The sequence below is a fragment of the Mus caroli genome, chromosome 8 (assembly GCF_900094665.2).
Source record: "Mus caroli chromosome 8, CAROLI_EIJ_v1.1, whole genome shotgun sequence".
Classification (NCBI taxonomy): Eukaryota; Metazoa; Chordata; class Mammalia; order Rodentia; family Muridae; genus Mus; species Mus caroli.
This window is the reverse complement of record NC_034577.1, coordinates 42,248,531-42,268,496: the sequence shown is the minus strand read 5'-3', so window position 1 is coordinate 42,268,496 and position 19,966 is coordinate 42,248,531. Positions and strand designations below refer to the sequence as shown.

General features: G+C 42.3%; 1 protein-coding gene across 8 annotated transcripts in view; it reads left to right on the top strand.

The window, feature by feature from the left end:
- Tenm3 (teneurin transmembrane protein 3) overlaps positions 1–19,966 on the top strand; it is a 1,292,348-nt gene that overhangs the window by 835,558 nt on the left and 436,824 nt on the right. For all 8 annotated transcript variants that reach the window (XM_029480775.1, XM_029480772.1, XM_029480778.1 and 5 more), the window contains one exon: positions 1,134–1,446. In XM_029480775.1, the coding sequence (XP_029336635.1) occupies positions 1,215–1,446 (232 nt within the window). In that variant the 5' untranslated portion in view covers positions 1,134–1,214. The remainder of the gene's footprint in view (positions 1–1,133; positions 1,447–19,966) is intronic.

The following is a 19,966-nucleotide window of genomic DNA, read 5'->3' as shown; positions in this document are numbered from 1 at the left end:
ATCCAGAAGCAAAGAGAGGACCCGGGGCTAGCCAGGAGTCTGTTTCAACTTGGTTGTGGAATCGCTGGGATCAAAAGTACCCTGAGGAAAAGTAGGGTTGGGGTGGGGCGATCGCACTGAGGACTGAAGAGGAGGCTCCAAGGAAAAAGGTTAAAAAGGAAGGACAGAGTGAGACACAACGGAGGGGCATAGAATGCCAATTCGCCCTGGGCGCTCTCCATCTTCCAGGTTGCAGCAGAAACCCGAACCTGCTCCGTACTGTCCAGCAAACTGGGAAGCAGAGCTGCTAAGCAAAGAAACACAGCTTGCCCTGCTCCGTCTAATGGAATCTTGCTATCGGCAGTTACGGGGAAGAAAAGAAAGAAAGTGCCCCCATCAAATTAGCCACTTGAATTGCCTTAAGTGTCAGGGTAGCACTGGTGAAGAGCACATGCCAGGGAGGGAAATCAGGGCATTTAACGAGAGGGGTATGAGAGGGGCGCCAGCTCTTTCCACAGTTGAAGACATTTAGCTCCTTAACGCATGGAAATTAACCTCTGAAAGCAAAAGTCTTTGTAAAAAAAGGAAAAAAAAAAAAAAAGAAAGAAAGAAAAAGAATAAACTATTCAATTCATTTGATGAGGTCCCCGCTGTAAGAATCTCCCAGTTTCCCAATTTGTTCCTATGCTTTAAAGAGAAGAAAATAATAATAATAACTTTTTTTTTTTTGCCGGGGTGGGAGGGTTAAGGAAAAGAAAGGCGATTTATTTGCAAAAGAGGTACATGCTATGGGCAAAAACTTTTCCACAATGGAAAACTGAACAAACCGTTGACGCCAGGTTTTTTAGCGGGTTTCTATAGTGTTGTTTAAGCTCGAGATTAATTTCTATGTTGTATTCATGTGTGCGTTTCTTAGGGGTGGGGGGAGAGGAATCTTGTAACGTATTTAATGTAACACAGAGCAGGACTGTGTCTCACCTGTCGGTGTTACAGACTATGTTAATAGAAGAATCTTAGGGCTATTGATTTCATGTTGAAAGTGGGATTCCAGCTAGCAAAGCTTTTGTTGAGCCCATCCTCAGCTAAGAAGGCCAGCGAGGAGTCAGTCTGCGGATGCTTTCGCTGACGTCATGCCAACCTTTTTCTCTTCGCAGAAAGGCCCGTGAGAGCTGAACTCTGAGCGCTGAAGTTCTAAGAAGCCGGACCGATGTGCACAGAGAAGGAATGAAGGAAGTATGGATGTGAAGGAACGCAGGCCTTACTGCTCCTTGACCAAGAGCAGACGGGAAAAGGAACGGCGCTATACAAACTCGTCCGCGGACAATGAGGAGTGTAGGGTCCCCACGCAGAAGTCCTATAGTTCCAGTGAAACCTTGAAAGCTTTCGATCATGATTCTTCACGGCTGCTTTATGGAAACAGAGTAAAGGATTTGGTCCACAGAGAAGCCGACGAGTATACTAGACAAGGTAGGTGCCCACCCGCTCCGTTCTTAACTTAAGAGGTGCCCCGGGGTTTCAAGCCCTAGAGAAAGAGAACATTTCTTTGTCCTGGCTACTGGTTCTGATTTAGAGATACCAAACGGGTCACAGAGTATATCAAATGGGAGGTAGAAAGCCACCCATGAGACATGGGTTCACAGACCCGGGTACTGACACACGTGGATACACATGATACATGTGTGACAGTGATAGTTTCACACATGATCAAAGTTTCAAGTTTTTCTTAGTTGAATGAACACTCACAAACACTGCTTTTAGAGTTAAGACTGGTATAAGGGAAGCAGGTATTGAGGGGGGAGGGGGGAACCCTCATAAAAACCTCCTAAGAATAGGCTTAGGATTCTAGATTACGTCACTATACCAGCCCTCCACTGGTGTCTAGCATAAGCAAGAGTGAGCCACAGAAGGGTTCCCTTGTCTTCCTCCCATGCAACCTCAGACCTTAACACAATCTGGTTTCCCATAATTCAATGGCTTGGTCATTTGCATATATTTCGTGACCATTTCTACATTCCCTTTTCCTGTCTCCCTGTCTTACCAGTGAAAGTGACCCCTGTAACTTTAGTTTGCCATCCTAGAATGACTGGTTCTCAAAGTGTAGACAAGAGTTTGTCCTAGATAAAGGCATGCAGTTAGTTGTATGTTGTTTTGTTTAGTATTGAAATGTGGCCAAGATTTCTCGAGTAAAAGTCAAACCTTCTTCCATGTTCATTTCAAAGTCCATTGGATTAGTGTCCCTTGGCTAATTTAACTGGGGAAACTAGAAAAAAATGGAAGTTTAGTAATAAATGATATGAGTGTGTGTGCTTCCAGTCACCTCCCTGGCAAAGTCACTAAAGGAGTTGACATTAGGGTGGGGAAAACCCAAGACCCTTTAAAAAAAGATGAGAGTGCAGGACATCTGTCACTCACAATTCTAAAACTTTCCCATGATTCCTTTCTCCTCCACATTACCAGAGCAGCCATCCTACAAAAACTGAGAGGGTTTTCATTTGTCCAAGTCAGTTCGTAGTCTAAAATAAATTAATTTGATTTCCTCAAGGGTAATCCCCATCAAAAGCACGCTCTACTAAATGATGGTATGAAATCTCATGAAGAGGGAAAAGATAGCTTCAGGTTTTTAACTCGTTTTGAGGGAGATACAGAACACATATGGCTGTATACTCTTGGTAAGTCAGGGAACATTTATATGATTTGTATATATACCAGATAATAAAGAATGCTGAACCTAAGCTTTCCTCTCACAACCTCTGCACAGCTGGAAGACATTATCAACATACACTTTTCACCGTTTTTTAAAAGTAGACAATGAGTGTCATCTGAAACCTAAATGAAGTCTTACTTTATATATACATATACACATACACATACATATGCCATCATATACATATACCACCATACACATATATATACACATACACATATAATATGCATATACATATACATTAAAAATAGCTGTTTGGTGCCATGTTGTGGGGAGAGCAGCCTTACATTGTTGAGCACGATTAGGAGACAAGTCAATGGAACATGTGGCACGAAGCATCCGCGAGGCTCATCCCCACCCCAAGCTGGCATTTCGTTTTTTGGCAGAGCGGAGGATGCTTAAACAGGTTAAAAATAGCTCACTTGAATTTTCACCTCCTAGGCAGTGCTAATCCAGCGCAGGCTGTTGTTGACGGCATTGGCGACACCATCTGTGGAAGCCACTAAACCAGAGTTCTTAGGGTTCCAAGGAGAACCATTCTCGTCAGCCCCTTGCGAGCCGGGGAGCTAGCAAAGGTGAAAGGGAGCCAGGCGGAAGATGGAGGCCTCTCATCTGGATTTCAATGTAGGGATGGGGTGAGGGGCAGGTTATGAGCGGAAGAGACAGGAAGAGCCAAAGAGCAAGTGCTTAGACCTGGTAGGACTCACTGCTCAGGCCTGTGAATTCAAATTCATTAGAAGCATCAGTGGGCTATGCAGCTAATTCTTGCTCATGTGTACCTGTGCGTACCATGCCCTAGGGTAGCAAGTGTGCTGTGGGTAGTCACCTGATGGAGGCCCCACACAATCTCACCCAGATGGTCAGGTTTGGAGAGGCCCACGGCTAGCTCTTCCCCATGAGACTGTCCTGGAGGGGAACCTTTGAACTTCTAGCCTCTAGAGTTTCGCCCCAGAGCTCTGTGCGGGTCCAAAAAACGAAAAAAGAAAACAAGAATAAAAAAAAATGCCACTTGTTTTATGACAGTGGATTTTCCCCAGTTTTCCATTACAATGTGATGGTTTGGGTAGAGAGGAGTGAGCTCATGCAAGCCATGGATAGGAAATAAAGTTGATCTGATTTTCTCATGTGGATGAAGATTAGCACTAGGAAAACCTTGTGAACACACACTCTCTTATTCTCTCTGTCTTTCTCTCTCTCTCTCTCTCTCTCTCTCTCTCTCTCTCTCTCTCTCTCTCTCTGTGTGTGTGTGTGTGTGTGTGTGTGTGTGTGTATGAGTGTGTGTGTGTTGTGTTCCTGTGAAAGCCAAAGGTTGACATCCAGCAAAAGTGCATTTTTCATGGGTGTTGGCATCTGAACCCAGGACCTAATTAATGCTTTCACACCAAGTGAGCCCCGTCTGTGGTCCAGACTTCTTTCTTGTCTTCCTCGCTGTGGCAGGATTGGTAGGTGTAGCAGAGAAACAAGCCTGCTACCAAATGATGTTTTTCTTGAGCAAGCACAATGGAAAACCCTCCCAGGCTTTCTTTTGCTTTGAGCCTAACTAATGTCAGTCTTTCCTTACTGACTATTATACTGTGGGATTAATTATTTAATTGACAAAATGTGCTTCCTGCCACTGCTCCTGACAGCACACACACACACACAATAAAAATGAAAGATTAACAATATTAACAGTAGCCAGAGATCCTTGAAACAGCTCCAAAGTAGCATGCTAGTTTAGCTCCTCTGCAGAGTTTTAAAACAGGGTGTTCCTTAGATCCTGTGTCCCTATACCTTCAAGGACACTGGAAAATGCCACGTCACCTGCCAGAAGGACTAAGTAGAGACCCCCGTTGATGCAATTACATGGGGACCTCATAATGGAGAAACCTAGGGGTTTTATTTTTATCAACAGATTTTTCTTTCCTGGCCTGTCATCACATTTGATTTTAATCAGATTTTTTTATGGCTTCACTGACTGGCAGGTGACTCCCGTTAATTACATGTTATATTTAGATCCTGTAAAGCTGGGGTGAGTTCAGTGTCACAGTCATGGGCAAGTGGACTAGATCTTACACAGATCTCTCCCTCCCCCCCAACTCTGTCTTTCTGTCTGTTTGTCTCTCCATCTCTCTCCTTCTCTGACTCCATCCCTCTCTCCCTTCCCCCCTCCCTCCTTCACTACCTCTATCCCTCCCTCTATTCCTCAGTCTCCCCCTTTATCCCTTTCTCCCTCCTTCTCTGTTTCTCCCTCTCTCCCTTCCTCTTTCCCTCCCTCTCTCTGTTTCTCCCACTCTCCCTTCCTGTCTCCCTCCCTCTCTCTGTTTCTCTCTCTCTCTCTCATCTATTTCCATTTCTCTCCCTCCCTGCCTCTCCCTCTCTATTCCTTTAAATCCCCTGAGGGTTTTTTTCGGGGGGGGCTGTGCATCAGAAGAAACTTCTCTTTCTGCAGCCCTGCTGGCTGTAGGTGTGAGGGGTTTGGAGTAACCATGACACACATTCCGAATTCTTAAATACTATTTTCTTTTATTCCTCTTTGAAGAGAATTTATCTCATCAGGTCAGAGACACATTTCTCATAAAACAGCTGTCTCCCATCAGCCCACAGTCTTGAAGAAGGAATAAAATAGAGGGTTTATTTTTTTTCATCATGCTAAAGCTGTCTGTGCTATGTGCATATATGTCTTTGGTATTCCTGACCAGACAAGAACAGATACCAACTCCAACATGGAATATTGGTTCTAGGGTTGAAATTTGAAAGGCACTTTCTCTAAGACTAAGAAAACTTTTGTTCTCTGACCAATAATAATTCTATAAAGATCCCTGCCCCCAATTCCTCACCCAGAAACAGCCCAAAGCCTAAGTGGTGTGAACTTTACAATTTTAAAATACACAGACAAAGTTACTGTGTGCTTTTTAATTTTTACAATGGCCACAGAGAGGAAAGTTAGCAGCGGCAACACCACATCTGTGCTGCTGCATCACTGAAGTCAAAACTGGAACTCGATTTGTAAAGGAGGGAAACGGGAGAGGCAGATAGAAGCCAGGCTCTGAAGGGGTGCTAAGTGTGACTCAGCCCAGGTGTCCCAGCTGTGCGGCTCCACCCTCAGAAACTCGTCCCTTTGGGACTTGGCTTTCCCTTTAGTCTTATCACCATCCAGTTCTCAGTGCCTCTGCTCCTGCAAACGTGCAGCATTACCTCAGCCATGGTTAGTCCAGGTTCAGTTCATGCATGCTTTGGGAAGTTCTGCTGGTGAGAGGTGAGAAGGAAGAGGAGGAAAGAGGAAGGAATCCTGGGTAGGCTCTTGCCAGAGATAAGCCTTTCTCTGCAGTGCCAAGGCTAAGATTAGCATGGTTAGTCAAGCGCTAGGCCACCTAGCCTACGCCATCTTTTATGTAGAATTCTGCCCCTGGTCAATGAAGAAACAAAAGAACACTAGAAGAGTAACCGGGGCTCCCTGTAAATGTGTGCCCAGGATTCTGGCATAATAGTGGCTTGAATGATTCCCTCTTCTACCACCCTCCCAACCTGACTGTGCTGAGTGATGGCCACTGATCCACGGTGCCAATGGGATGAAGAAACTCTTAGGGTCCCAAAGGACCAGGCAAAGGCAGGGACTCTTTATCTTTGTCACATGAGAGTTCAGAATGGGGAAAGACCAGAAAGAACGCTGCTGTCATTTTGGGGTTCCAGACAGAGACTGGTCTGCCTCTGAAATCAGACCTACATAAATGAGTGTCTGCTCACAGGGACACCTGCTCTCTTGTCCCCTCAGGGAGAAGGGAAACCTAAGCAAGGTTCTTTCTCCACTCCTGGTAGAATGTAAATGCCAGTATAGAGATCTGCTTCAGAGACCAGAAAGTCCTGTTCATAGCACAGAGTAGGACTTCCCGTGGTTTCTCACAGGACCCCAGGAAAACAGCATGTTTAATGGTACCCGGTGCTCAGTGGTACCCAGCACACAGTCATCAGGATTAAGAGGCAAAGAAGCAGAACCGAAGGCTTCTGAGAAAAAAAGGACAGAGGAGATAAGAGAGAATGATATGAACTAAAGTGGAGAACTGTGGGGCCTGAGAAATGGCTCATCATGGAGAGCCTGTGCTATGCTGGCAGGGTCTCAGCTGATTCTCAGCGCCCACACTGGGCAGCTTACAACCGCAGGTTGCTCTACCTCCAGGGCATCCCAGGCCTCCAGCTTCCTTGGGCACCTGAACTCATAGGCAACATATCCACCCAGACTCACATTATACATATACATATACATTTAAGTATATGTAATAAGAAACACCTACAGAAACCTGTACCAGTAAAATTAGAACCAACGAAAGCAATGGTAGTCAAGTACTAGAGGGACAATAACCCACATAATCACTATTTAGAAACCCAGAACTAAGCTAGCCTGGGGAGATGGCTCACAGGAGAGCATATGCTTTGGCCCTGAATTTAATTCTCAGGACCAAAATTAAAATATAAACAGGTAAGATAAAATAAATAATTTGTCGAAGAAAAGAGTATACATCGTCTTAGTTCAAATCCAAACTAATGATTTGAAATGACAAAGAAAATTAATGCCCAAAACAGAAAACAAAATTCAGATAGGCACACACACACACCAGCACCACACACCATGCACACACCCCACACATTCACCACACACACATACACCAGACACACCACACATACCACACACACATACACAGACACACATACCACACATACACCACACACACACAAACCATGCACACACACCACACATACACCACACACACACCCCACATGTTACATAAGAAACACACAAGCCACACATATGAATGACACACAAGCATAGCCAGGAAAAAAAATGCTTCAGTCTTAAAGATATTTTATTATTTTCTAGGAAGACAAAAGCAATCTGATTTTCTTCGTCTTTACAAAAATAAGATTATATGAATTTCTAATGTGCAAAATAGAAATTACAAAAGACTGAAATAATGCTTTATGAGATAAATGACAACCCGGGGTCCTGTACAAGTGGTTGATAATGTAAAAAAGGAGGATGGATTTCCTCACCCATCACTAAGTTTGTAACCACAGCCATTCTAACAGAAGACTGGCCAATCAGAGAAGACCTTGCACATATATTCTTTGTCGTGGGACCTTATATAAAGAAGCGGGAATTCAGGGCACAGGTGAAGGTGTATGGCTATGCTTAGATTCGACAGAGAGGTAGATAACATTATAGAATATTGCCTATATGGATATAGAGATTAAAAATAATCCCCCAGCTCAATTTCTTGAAGCTCTGGCACTGTGAATCCACGGGACAGACAGTGAACAGACCACCAGGAGAAAAGGCACATTAGTGTGCGTCAACACGTCGGCCTGGGATTCACATAGAGGTGGAACACTGGAGATGAGCCAGAGAGTCCACAGCACATGCTAGGTCTCAGAACAGGGAGTTCAGGGCAGCCTTGTGCCTTCTGGAGAAGGGCTGTGTGCCTTGGTGACCTGCTTCATGGAAGAGGGCTAAGGGAGAGTGGCTGCTTTTTACCAGAGATTCAGGGCAACAGATGGTCTCTGGGGTCCCAAAGGTCTAGGCTTCACTATGCTTCTCAGCATAACACCTAAAGAAATAAGTACAGGGGGGAAAAAGACATTGAGTCAATGCACGCATTAGGAAGAATAGGGGGAAGGGGGTTCTAGTGAACCCCCAAATCCATCTTTGGAGAACTAACATGAGCTTTTTAGTTTTAAAGGGAGGAAGAATTGTGACAGGGAACCAGGAAGGATGCTTAAGTAACTAGTGCTGATCTAGCTGTGGTCTGGTTGATCGCTGACTTGGTTCTAGTTCTGCAAGGTGTTCCAAACAAGTTCTTTGCTTGAGTGGACATCCTGTTTCTCAGGAGACTAATTCTCCTCCCTGTTAAAGCCTTGTCATGGTAGATAATTGTTCTCATCCGATGAGGACATCTCTCCCTCTGGGCTCTGCCGTTTCTGGATTCCACTGCAGTTTCAGGGCAGTGATTGTTATGGGGATCTCTCTCCGGCAGCTTGTCCTTTATCCGGTCTTTGTGATGTCCATTAAAAGAATTCAGATGAGACCGAGTATAATGTAAAAGACAGAGATTGTAACGTGAAAGTACAAGACACTCTAAATTAAACATTCTGAGTGGCCAGTAGCCAAGGAAATCATTGAGGAAGAAGGTACTCTCTCTCCTGGGGTGAGCGTGGCCAAAACCCAAGGGGACCTTTCCGAGTGGGGCAGGGGTGGGGGACTGGGGACAGTCTCCTGTGATGAGTGGACAACAGCCAAGGGTAGCTCTCTGCTGACTTACATTTGAGGCAGACTTGATGCTATTTCTTAAGTTGTTAAACAGAGAGCTTTCTGGGAGGGCATCTTCCCGGCCAGTTGATTAACAGGCCCACTTGGATTAAGTCTTAAGGGAGAGGGCCACCGTACTTATTTATTCTTTGTCTGGGTCTCTTGCTAGATAGTAGTCTTCTCTTCTTCGTGACCCAAGGCTAGAGATACAATTCAGACCTTGTGCTTTTTAAATTCTTTTTATCAAAGTCCTTCAGTTTTTGTTCCTGGTTTGGCATAGGACTATACATCTTAATGCAAGAGTCCATTCTCCAAAACCTTCAATGTCACTAATGTCTGACTAGTTTAGGTGTCTTCTGGAGAACTAGACTTAGACGTTATAAAACAATGGTTGTAAAAAAAAAAATAGATGACTGTCTAAGAGGCCTGGGTTACTCTTGTCTTATCTCTGTGCCTTCAGCCTTGAGGGATGGAGATAGGCTAGGGCTTGTTAACTCCTAGGGAGACAATCCTTGAGCGATTAACGTGACTAGGTGGAGAGATAAGCTGGCGCCCAAAGCAAAGGAAACCCATGCAAAATGAAGACGAGATGGCAGGCTCCCATCCTGTTTTGAAGGTACATTGTTGGCCCAAGTCAAGAGTAAATGTTCTCTTGAAAACACAGTTGCTAGCTGTGTATTATAACTCTTTTGCTTCCACCATTTTCTCAAATGCCAAAGGGCCGTATCCAAGATAACACATCCTGAATCTCATCATACATATCAGCCAGATGTGGTAGCTCAGCGCCCACAATCCCAGCTCTAGGGAGGCTGAAGTGAGAGGAACATGATGCAGTTAAAGCTAACTTGGGCTGCGAGCCATTCATCTGTCAGGGAAGTGGTACGTAGTATTTAGGGTAGGTAAAGATTGAGAGGCTGTGTCAACACTGTGGGCCATCATATCCGAGAAGAGACAGCAAATCGAGGAACCAGGAAAGGACAAGAGGAAAATTCACATGGTGATTGCAGGTGGTGAAGGAGATGGGGACCAGATTCCAGGAAGATAAGGCTGGGTGCAACTAAAGGTGTTCAAGATTCTCTGTGAACTCCAATGGTTGTGGGAGAGCCAAGGAGTTCCACAATCCCATCTCATCTGAGAGGAAGGAGGGAGTGCCTTAAGAAACAGAGCTTTCTCAGAGCGAAATAATTGCTATCTCGCATTCATGTAATAATGAAAAACATGTATTTGAATATGAATGCCAGGAGAGGAAGGTGATCATTAAGGAGATGAGAAAGCACAATAGACCTACCTAATTAGCAGGGGGGAAAGGGGAAGGAACAGCAATCTGGCCAAATTAGCAAAAACAGCTCCCAGGAAAAGGAGGGAAACAGGGAAAGTCATGAATAGTCATAAAGCAAGATGGAAGGAGTCAAGTCTGCAGCACGCATTGTATGAAATATAAATGTTCAGAACTTTGACATAAGCTGTTCACCCGGTTCATAAACGTTATTGATATTCAGAAGGAACACGCTTAAAATGCTTTCTAAAAAGCATTTTAGAAAAATAGAGGCCAAGTAAATGCAGGCAACAAGCAAAATAAGGGTGGCTTTGTTAATATCTATAAAGATAGAAGTTATTATTAAAAATTTTTAATAGGAATGGGGGAGCTCTGAGATAGAGTAGTTACATAGAGCCTGTGTGGGGCACACAGTTTCAAACACAACCGAGCAACAAAAGACATCGTGTGTAGAAGAGGCGCACACTCTTCTACTGAATGAATTAGCTAGTTAAAGTTTAGTATTGGAAAAAAAGAAACACCGTTAAAACACACTTACAACGTGACGTTTCAGATTGGCTTCTTCAGAATCAGCCAGATCTAAAATAAAAAGTAAGAGATCCAGCTGGTTGACAGTGTATATGGGTAACCCCCTAGAACTCAGGATGCTGGACCAGGCAGATCATGAGTCCCTGTGCAGTCTGGAATTCAGAGCGCAGAGCAAGACCTCCCTCTTTAGCTACATTATGTATATGGACAGAGATTACAATGCTGAATAGATATGATTCAGTTACAGTATTATGGGATAATTTCAGAAGCCAGTTGGCTATTAGCATCACAAACTTGAAACAAAATAGTCATGTGACATTTTATAGCCAAAATGCGATCGCAAAGTATTGTCAAATTAAAAGTAAATGACAAAAAGACAAACAAAACCGCTTCTCACCCTGTGGATTATTATTTCCATTCATTGAGACAAGAAACAATAGAAAATAAAAATAAAGTTGTATTTCTAACATGTATAGAAGATGGTAAAAGCCACAATAATAGGGAAATATATTGACACAGAATAAAAATACATACATACATACATATATCTATATCTGTGGTTAAAAAAAATGAGGAAATTTACCATACATCTTAAGAAATGAGGACTTATTAAGAAAGATACCAAAGGAAATAAGGGTTAGGTGAGCAATATAAAACTAGAATTAAAAACAAACAAAAACATCAGTTTCTTTAAAAACAGTAGGGCAGGGCATGGTGCTTCAGGCTGCCTTCTTACTTAGAAACTGAGGAAGGAGGATTACATGTTCAAGACCCTGCCTCCACATTAAAAGTGAAGGAGGGAAGATGTGTAATTGCTTAGAATGTGTGAGTCTCTGGGTTCAATCTCTAGCCATCCAAAAACACATGAGTAAAGACTTTTGAATAAGAAAACCCCATGCTAAGGACTCAGAACAAAAATAAGGAGAAAGTACAGAGAGACTGCATCACTAGAAACTCCGGAGGAAATTATTGATTCTCAGAAATGATGATAAATCCAGATTATTTCAAAGTGTGAAGAAAGACTTATTTAAAAATTAGCCTTGAGCTGGGCAGTGGTGGGGCATGCCTTTAGTCCCAGCACTTGGGAGGCAGAGGCAGGTGGATTTCTGAGTTGGAGGCCAGCTTGGTCTACAGAGTGAGTTCTAGGAAAGCCACGGCTACACAGAGAAACCTTGTCTTGAAAACTAAACAAATAAACAAACAAAAAACAACACCAACACCATTACATTAAATCCAGTGTTTAAAAGCTGCCTGGAACAGTTCTCTTCAAGTGAGGCAGGTCAAAGGTCGATTATGCAATTGTCATAACCTTAATACTATCAGGAAAAGCTGTGCAGACACTGTTTCTCAGGTCCGTGTAAAAGTTTAAATCACTTCCTTCATATCACAGCCCACAAATATATAAAAAATAAGAGTCTGGTAGATCAAATTAATAAGAACCAAATGTTTATTAATCTAATAGACAATGCAAGGGTTTTTTCAGTGTTAGAAAATCTGTTAACATAATAAGGTTAATAAATCAAACTAAAAAAACCCTGATCTTTATCAATAGATGATGGAAAAGTTTTAGATTAAAATCTAGAAGCCATTCTTTTACAAACAATAAAGCTTACTAAGTCAAAAACAAGAAAGAACCCATTAAATATATTTATGCAAATACATTATATTTAAGATGATCTTTTAAACATTAAAACAGCAGTCTAGATAGTGAGATGCTACGCTATTTCATTTCAAATCGGTAGCTTATAAACAATTGACCTAATCCCAGATTGCTAGTCAAAATTATTTTAATTGTTTTGTTTGTTTGTTTGTTTTGTTTTGTTTTTTCTTTCTTTCTTTCGTTTTTTTTTTTTTTTTTTTTTTAGACCAGCAATAAGTGAAGAAAAACAGTGGATATATATTTCAGGTTTTTTAAATATGTGGTTCTATGCATACAAAACCACTAGCCTGCAGAGAACAAAGATAGAATTTGAAGAGCAGTTTGGCATGTAATGAATGCAAGACTAATATAGACAACATAGGTATTATTGATATAGAAGTTGGAAGCATAGACTTCCAGTCCTGGTGACACGTTTGAATCAGCTGGGCCATCCATTATCTGTGTGGCAGTTTTTTATCTTAGCCAGAGAGCTTGCTTGGAATAACTACTTAATTTTCTTCTGCTTCAATCTTCTTTCTTCTGTGCTTTGTTTGTCGTGCCTTTGTCTCACGTTTTATTTGTTCGCTTTTTGTTTTGAAAAACAACTTTCACCATAGAGCCCGGGCTAGTCTTGAACTCACTATAGGGGCCATATTGACCTTGAACTCACAGCACTATCTCAGCCTCTAATGTCCTTAGATTAATAAGTGTTTTCTTACATGTAGATGTTAACTGCAAGTGCAAACATGTGGACCACCAGAAACAATGTCTGGTGCATAGTATCTACTGTTATTAGTAAGCGATCATAAGAATTGATTATTGGCTACATTTGGAAGTAAAGTCTGTGCTGTCCTAATGGCTGCTACCACTATAGAACTCTTGGGAATAATCTTATGGGAATGACATGGAGCCTGATATGAAGGTCTTCATAAACGATGACTGTACAGGACTGGAGAGATGGCTCAATGGTTAAGAGCATTGACTGCTTTTCCAGAGGTCCTGAGTTCAATTCCCAGCAACCACATGGTGGCTCACAACCATCTGTAATGGAATCTGATGCCCTCCTCTGGTGTGTCTGAAGACAAAAACAGTGTACTCATCATATATATAAAGAAATAAAATCTTTTTAAAATTTTTTAAAAATATGACTGAACAGCAAAGTAAGATCTTGGTGCTAAGAGGAGAGTGATTTGGGGGATGACAACTGTCAGTCTGGAAAAACAAAGTGGTTCTCACAAAATGAATTCACGGACGTGAAAGCCATTGAGTGATATCCCAGTGAGTTTGGTCTATTTTAAATTCAAATAAGTGATTTAAAAAAAATCATTTAGAAGAATAAAAGTCTGAAATTAGCCCCAAAACATAGGTAGAAAGTGAGTAGTGAGGTGAAAAGGGCCCTGGTGAATACCATCTAATATAGTATGAAGTGGTGCATCACATCTATGTGTTATTGGATTCAATACAAGATGTAGATCAGTGTAGTAGAATTACATCATAGAAATAGACCCTAGTATACAGGGAAACTTAACACAAACAAAAAAATCCTAATTCTGTGGGATTTGATAAATGGTGCTGGCACAACTGGTTATCCATCTGGAAGAATATAAAAATTGGACCCATATCTCTCAACATAGTCAAAAATAAATTAAAACGGATTAAAAACAAATGTGGTGGTGGTGGGGAGCAGCAAGAATCTTAGACATGAATTTTCGAGTGAGGGTAACATGGATAGCTTGGGCCATGGGTAGCAGAAAGCTTCAAATACAGTGGCTGAGATGCCTAAAGGGATTATTTTCTCACAAGGAATCAGAAGGGCCAATGGTCCAAGGATCAAACCTGTCACCCAGGAGCCAGGGTCCCACCATTGTCCCTGCCAGTCTTAGCACGGTGGCTCTTACCCTGCTGTTCCCCTAAGTGGTTGCTGCTCCTCCATATCCCTGCTGAAAGGGCCGTGGATGCAGAGCGATGTGGCTTGTTCTGCACATTGGACGGTTCCTCTTCACTCCCTGGAGACTTCTAGCAGCTCCCTTACTCAGAACTCTGCTAGCTACGTAGCTCTTCTTAGCTTCAGGAAAAGAAGAAACAGGGGCCACTTTTATTCCACAGAGGTGGCTAGGAGAAAGGGATTGTGTGTCCATAGAGACTGCTCTGGGAACCATGTGTCTACCCCCTAATTAGAGGGAACATGTGCTTAGATGATGTTATTTATTTAAATCCATTTGCATATGAATTACAGTACCCTCAAATAAAGTCATTATATTAAAGAATATATATCTCTAACTTGTGAACATAGAGAAGATATATATAATAGGGTTAGAAAGATGGCTTAGCATGACCAACATTTGTTCTTGCACAGGACCTGGGCTCAATTCCCAACACTCGCATGATAACTCACAACCATCTGTATTTCCAGTTCCTGGGGATCCAGTGCCCTCTTCTGACCTCAGGAAACACCAGGCACACAAGTAGTAATCAGACATGCATGCAGACAAAGAACTCATGCTCATTAAAAATAAATATAAATCTTCAAAAAATATTTGTGTAAGTGAGTAACTTTTGCAAATTGAAAACAGATATCAATTTGGCAGGAAATTGGCATGAATACCCAGTTCAGAACAAGAAGTCAGATAGTCCAGAAATATGAAAAGAAAGGTAAGCCGCTTTTCTTCTGACTCTAGAAAAGATAGTAGCTGATTCTACATCTCTGTTCTCAGACTCCCAGCCTTCATGACTTCCATTGTCCTTCTTTGGATCATTTGTAGCTCATCAGTGAATATTCAGGGGACGTCTTAGTTAGGGTTTTACTGCTGTGAACAGACACAATGACCAAGTCAAATCTTATAAGGGACAATATTTAATTGGGGCTGGCTTATAGGTTCAGAGGTTCAGTCCATTATCATTAAGGCGGGAGCATGGCAGCATCCAGGCAGGCATGGTGGTGGAGAAGCTGAGAGTTCTACATCTTCATCTAAAGGCTGCTAGCAGAATACTGACTTCCAGGCAGCTAGAATGAGAAACTTATAACACACATCCACAGAGCCACACCTACTCCAACAAGGCCACACCTATTCCAACAGGGCCACACCCTCTAAAAGTGCCACTCCCTGGGCTGAGCACATATAAACCATCACAGAGGACTTCTTCCAAGCATGACCAGCAGACAACTCACAGAAGAGACTCCTGGAAAACATGTCTCCTTGGCTGGAATTAAGAGCTCAAGATTTCTAAGAGGCATCTTGAGTCTGGGGTGTGGCGGATGGGGTTCTTCACGAACACATGGCTTCCTGAGGTTTCTGTTGCACTCAAACATCCTATATGCCGTTATCACAGGGGGACATAGCCAGTCTTCTTTAGCTCTGGATACCATTCATTCCCAAAGTGAGGACTTCCTGTATGCTTACTAAGTGCAGACTTAGGAAGAAGCAGAAAGGAAACAATATTAACAAAGAAGTGACTCACACAGGGGCCTCTCCAAAACTTTATTCAAAGGCACATGCCAAAGACTGTGAAACACACACAATAAAGTGTTCCTTACAGAATCCCCAGTAGCAACATGGGGATTTCAAGAATCCCTGGGAGAAAGAGGAGACAAGAAAATATTGACACCAGCTGTATTAATCATGTGGGTCTTTGAGAGGAACAGTTCCAATTTTAAATCACCAAAGGCCCAAGGCAGAAAATAATCTCTGGGTTGGAAGCCCAGCATGTTTGTCTTTCAGTCTGAGGGTAGGAGACAAAAAAGCACCACCAAGTGCATACACACACACACACACACACACACACACGCATGCATGAACACACATGCACATATCTTTCTCACTTCCTCTCCTTCCTCATATCAACAAGGTTTTGGAGACAAGGCTTCACACAGTAGCCCAAGCTGTCTTGGAGTTTAGTGTAGCTCAAGCTGGCCTCAGACCCACAACAATCCTCTAACTTCAACCTCTCAAGTACTGGAATTCCAGACATTCACAGCCAAGCCTGGCTTGGTCTAGCTCTTTAGATTTAGCTTAAAGATGAAATATAAGCCACTCTCCGGTGTCAGAGGAAATTTTAACGCTTTAGATACATAATTTTATCCAAAACGTGTTTATCTCCATTCGCTTCTCCTGAACTTCTGTGATCTCAGGATTGGCTCATGCTCCGTTGGCGACCACTTTTTGTCTCTGCATAGACGTTCATGGCTGAGAGAGCGTTAACACTCACTGCATCTTTCCAATAGGTGAGGAAATCCAAGACCCAGGCGTGCTACAGAGCTCACACAGATAATAGCTGCTGTGTTCTGGGAATAAGCAGAGTGTTTTCAAACCATTTTTCTCGTCTGCTCTTTCTTCTTAATTTCCACTACAAAACAACTAGTCGTGTTCTGGATATATTAGAATAGGCAAATTTGCTTAAGTTACCAAAATACTGAATATACAAAAAATCTTGGTGAATTACTCTTGATCAAAATTAAATAGTTCTGCTTACAAAAATACCTTTAAGAAAATGAAGAATGTAAGCTACAGTCAATGAAAAAGACAATGTGTGTGTGTGTGTGTGTGTGTGTGTGTGTGTGTGTGCCAGGGACTTGTATACAGAATACATAAAGAGTACCTGCATTTTAAAGGAAACTTCTAAAAAAAATGTTACCTTAAATGTATACAGATGCTGGACAGGCATGAGAGGGAGGGGCTAAACATCATTAGCCTCAAAAGAGATAATGGTTATAGGTACCATAGGGTACTCTAACTCACCCACTAGAGCTATAAAAATGAAGCCAGTCTGGTTGTGAAAGGTATTCAGTGATTCTTACACTGGGAAAGTAGAAACAAGATGATCAAAACATTCAGGTTAGCCCAGGATACACAGTGAGAACTGGTGCCTCAACCAGTCAGTCAGTCAGTCAGTCAGTCAGTCAGTCAATCAGTCAATAAATAAATTAATGAATAAATAAATAAATAAGTCTGACAGGAAGTCCCCATGGGTTGTATCGGTTAAAGGAGCTTGCTGCCAAGCCTGATGAGTGAACAGAGTCCAGCCCCATCTTCCAAGTTGTGGAGGAGAGAGCCAGGCCCTCTGACATGTGAGGTGTGGCGTACTCGTGCCTCCCCCCATCGTGCACACATAAATAACCATGATGCACCGCGACTGCATAGAAGGGCAAATCATTAGCAGCGTCACATAAGGGTGAGTGTGGGACAACGTGGCTCTCAGACATTGCCGCCGACAGAAATGTGAAATGCAAATTGGCACGGCCACTCTGGAAACTGGCAATTTCTTGCAAGCAGTTAAAAATACCACTGCCACCTCCACCACCCCCTCCTGGATCCAGGAATCCATCTCCCAAGCATTTACTTGAAACAAATGAAAACATGTGTTCATAGCCACCATGTTCATAATGGGCCTGGAGGAAGATGAGAGAACCAGGTAAACGAATGCAACGAAGTGACCCAACAGTCCCAAAGAGTGATGCGTGACATGTGACAACATGGAAGGACTTCAGAAACATTCCACAGTCTAAAGGATCCAGAATCCATGCCACGTGGCCCGGTTAGCATGGCTCAGAGGCCAGACAGGAGTGAACTGTAAGAGGCAGGAGAGTGCATATCTAGTCTTGATAGGGCATAGAAGAGCTTTCCGCGCTCAGTGCAGAGGCAGGTGCCATAGCTGATTTGTGCTTGTGGCGGCTGTGTTTCTTGCAGCGCCTTCAGTGCCTGCTTTGGGATGAGTTTTATTGTATATGAAATTTTCTTAAACAGTAATCTCAAAACTGAGCCAAATGCAGACATGGCCAAACATGGGTGATTGAATGTGGCACATTGGGGGTTTATAGTTTTCCTCTCATCCAGGTTTAGCTAGGGTGAGACGTCATTTGGTACCACGTGCAGTCACATGGTCTCCACCGAGCTGTAACCACAATCGTCAATTAAAAAAAATGGCCTCAGATGCTGTTGCCCTGCAGAGCCCTGTTGTGTAAATGATGACAATATACACATTGCAATAATAACACACATGACATATCCCCGATTAGGCTTTGAGACTTTAAGAGGTGGTGGTACATCAACAGGAACTTGCCTTTCAAATATTTCTTCAGTTTCCAAATAGAAAAAAAAGTCTTTTAAGAACTTAGAAGTCGATTTTGAGTGGGTGGAGCCAGTGGACCATGGCAATATCACCAAAATGATAAATAGTGTTTAAATGCTTCTGTAGGTATATGAAACAGGTAGATGAAAAGAATTGAATTGATATTCCTTAAAATGTAGGACAGGGAGGTTACACATATAATTTTAGAATGTCACAGATAGCATTGGGCAGATATAAAAATAGTATTAATATCTCCTTTGGTTAAAATACTAATTATGTGTGGCTGCCAAGATGGCTCAGTGGGTTAAAGGCACTTGCTGCCAAGTCTGAAGCTGTAGGTTTGATCACTGGGATGGACATACATGGGACGGACATACATGGTGAGAGGAGAGAACTGGTGTTTGTAAACCGTCTTCTGACTTCCTCGCGCATGCTCCATACTCACACTGTGACCTGCATGCCCTTGTGTACACACTTGTGTGTGCCATTGCACATACCAATAAATATGGAGAAGCAAAAATATTAATCATAATATCTACGTGACTGCACTGTTTTTTACTCTGGCTTTGGGAATGAAGTGGAACTAAATGCTTCTCTTGTTCTTCTTACTTATATTTTATTTATTTGTATAATTTTGGAGTATAAAAATATATTAAGCCTTCAGACATGTTGGCAATTGTCGGAGGAAGATTCAAGAGCCAAGAGGAAAATGCTTTTAATTTTAAAGACTGAAATTTGGTTTAGTCTTGGATGCCATTATAATGAATAATGGGAACGGATTGTAGACTTCAAAAGAAATATGAGCATATAGTCTTACCATTTAGCACTTAATGCCTCTAGGAATTCCCTGTTAGACCCCAAACTTTTCATTTCCCAAGTGTTCTCCATCACCTCTGTCATCCTGCAACAATGAGAGGAATCCCAGGCCCTGTCTCCTGGTTTCTGTTTTACCAGGGCTGAGGAAATTTGGCTTTTTTGTGTGTATCTTGAAAATTAGGTTTTATAAAAAGAGACCAAAAAAAAAAAAAAAAACCCGAGGCGTTCATCAGATCCACCAGGCTAATTACTGCAACTCCGAAGTTTATTACTTTTAAATATTAACTGCATGAGATGATTCATTTGGAGATCAAATGATTAATCCTTCTCCGTTGCTATAAATGTCAGTGGCGGGATTAAAGGATTTAGATGGTCGTGTTTACTCAACCTTAAATTTCTCTACTAAAGACACGAGTTAAGTAGCCCCAGTTTGTCACTGTTTCTTGTTAGTGTTTCTCTCTCAGCGGCTGCTTTTAGCTCCCCTACCTAACTGATCTTTAACTTGCTTTGGCTAAGTAGGCAAGCTCTTCTTTCAGGCTTGATGGTCAAGCAGCTTTGTAGATTACCTACCAGAAGGTGTGAGTAGATAGATGTAGCTTAGAGCTCTCCTCGGGACACAGTGGGAGTAATCCTTCCTCCTGCTTTGGCCTTTATAGGTCTGATGTCTTGAGCCCACAG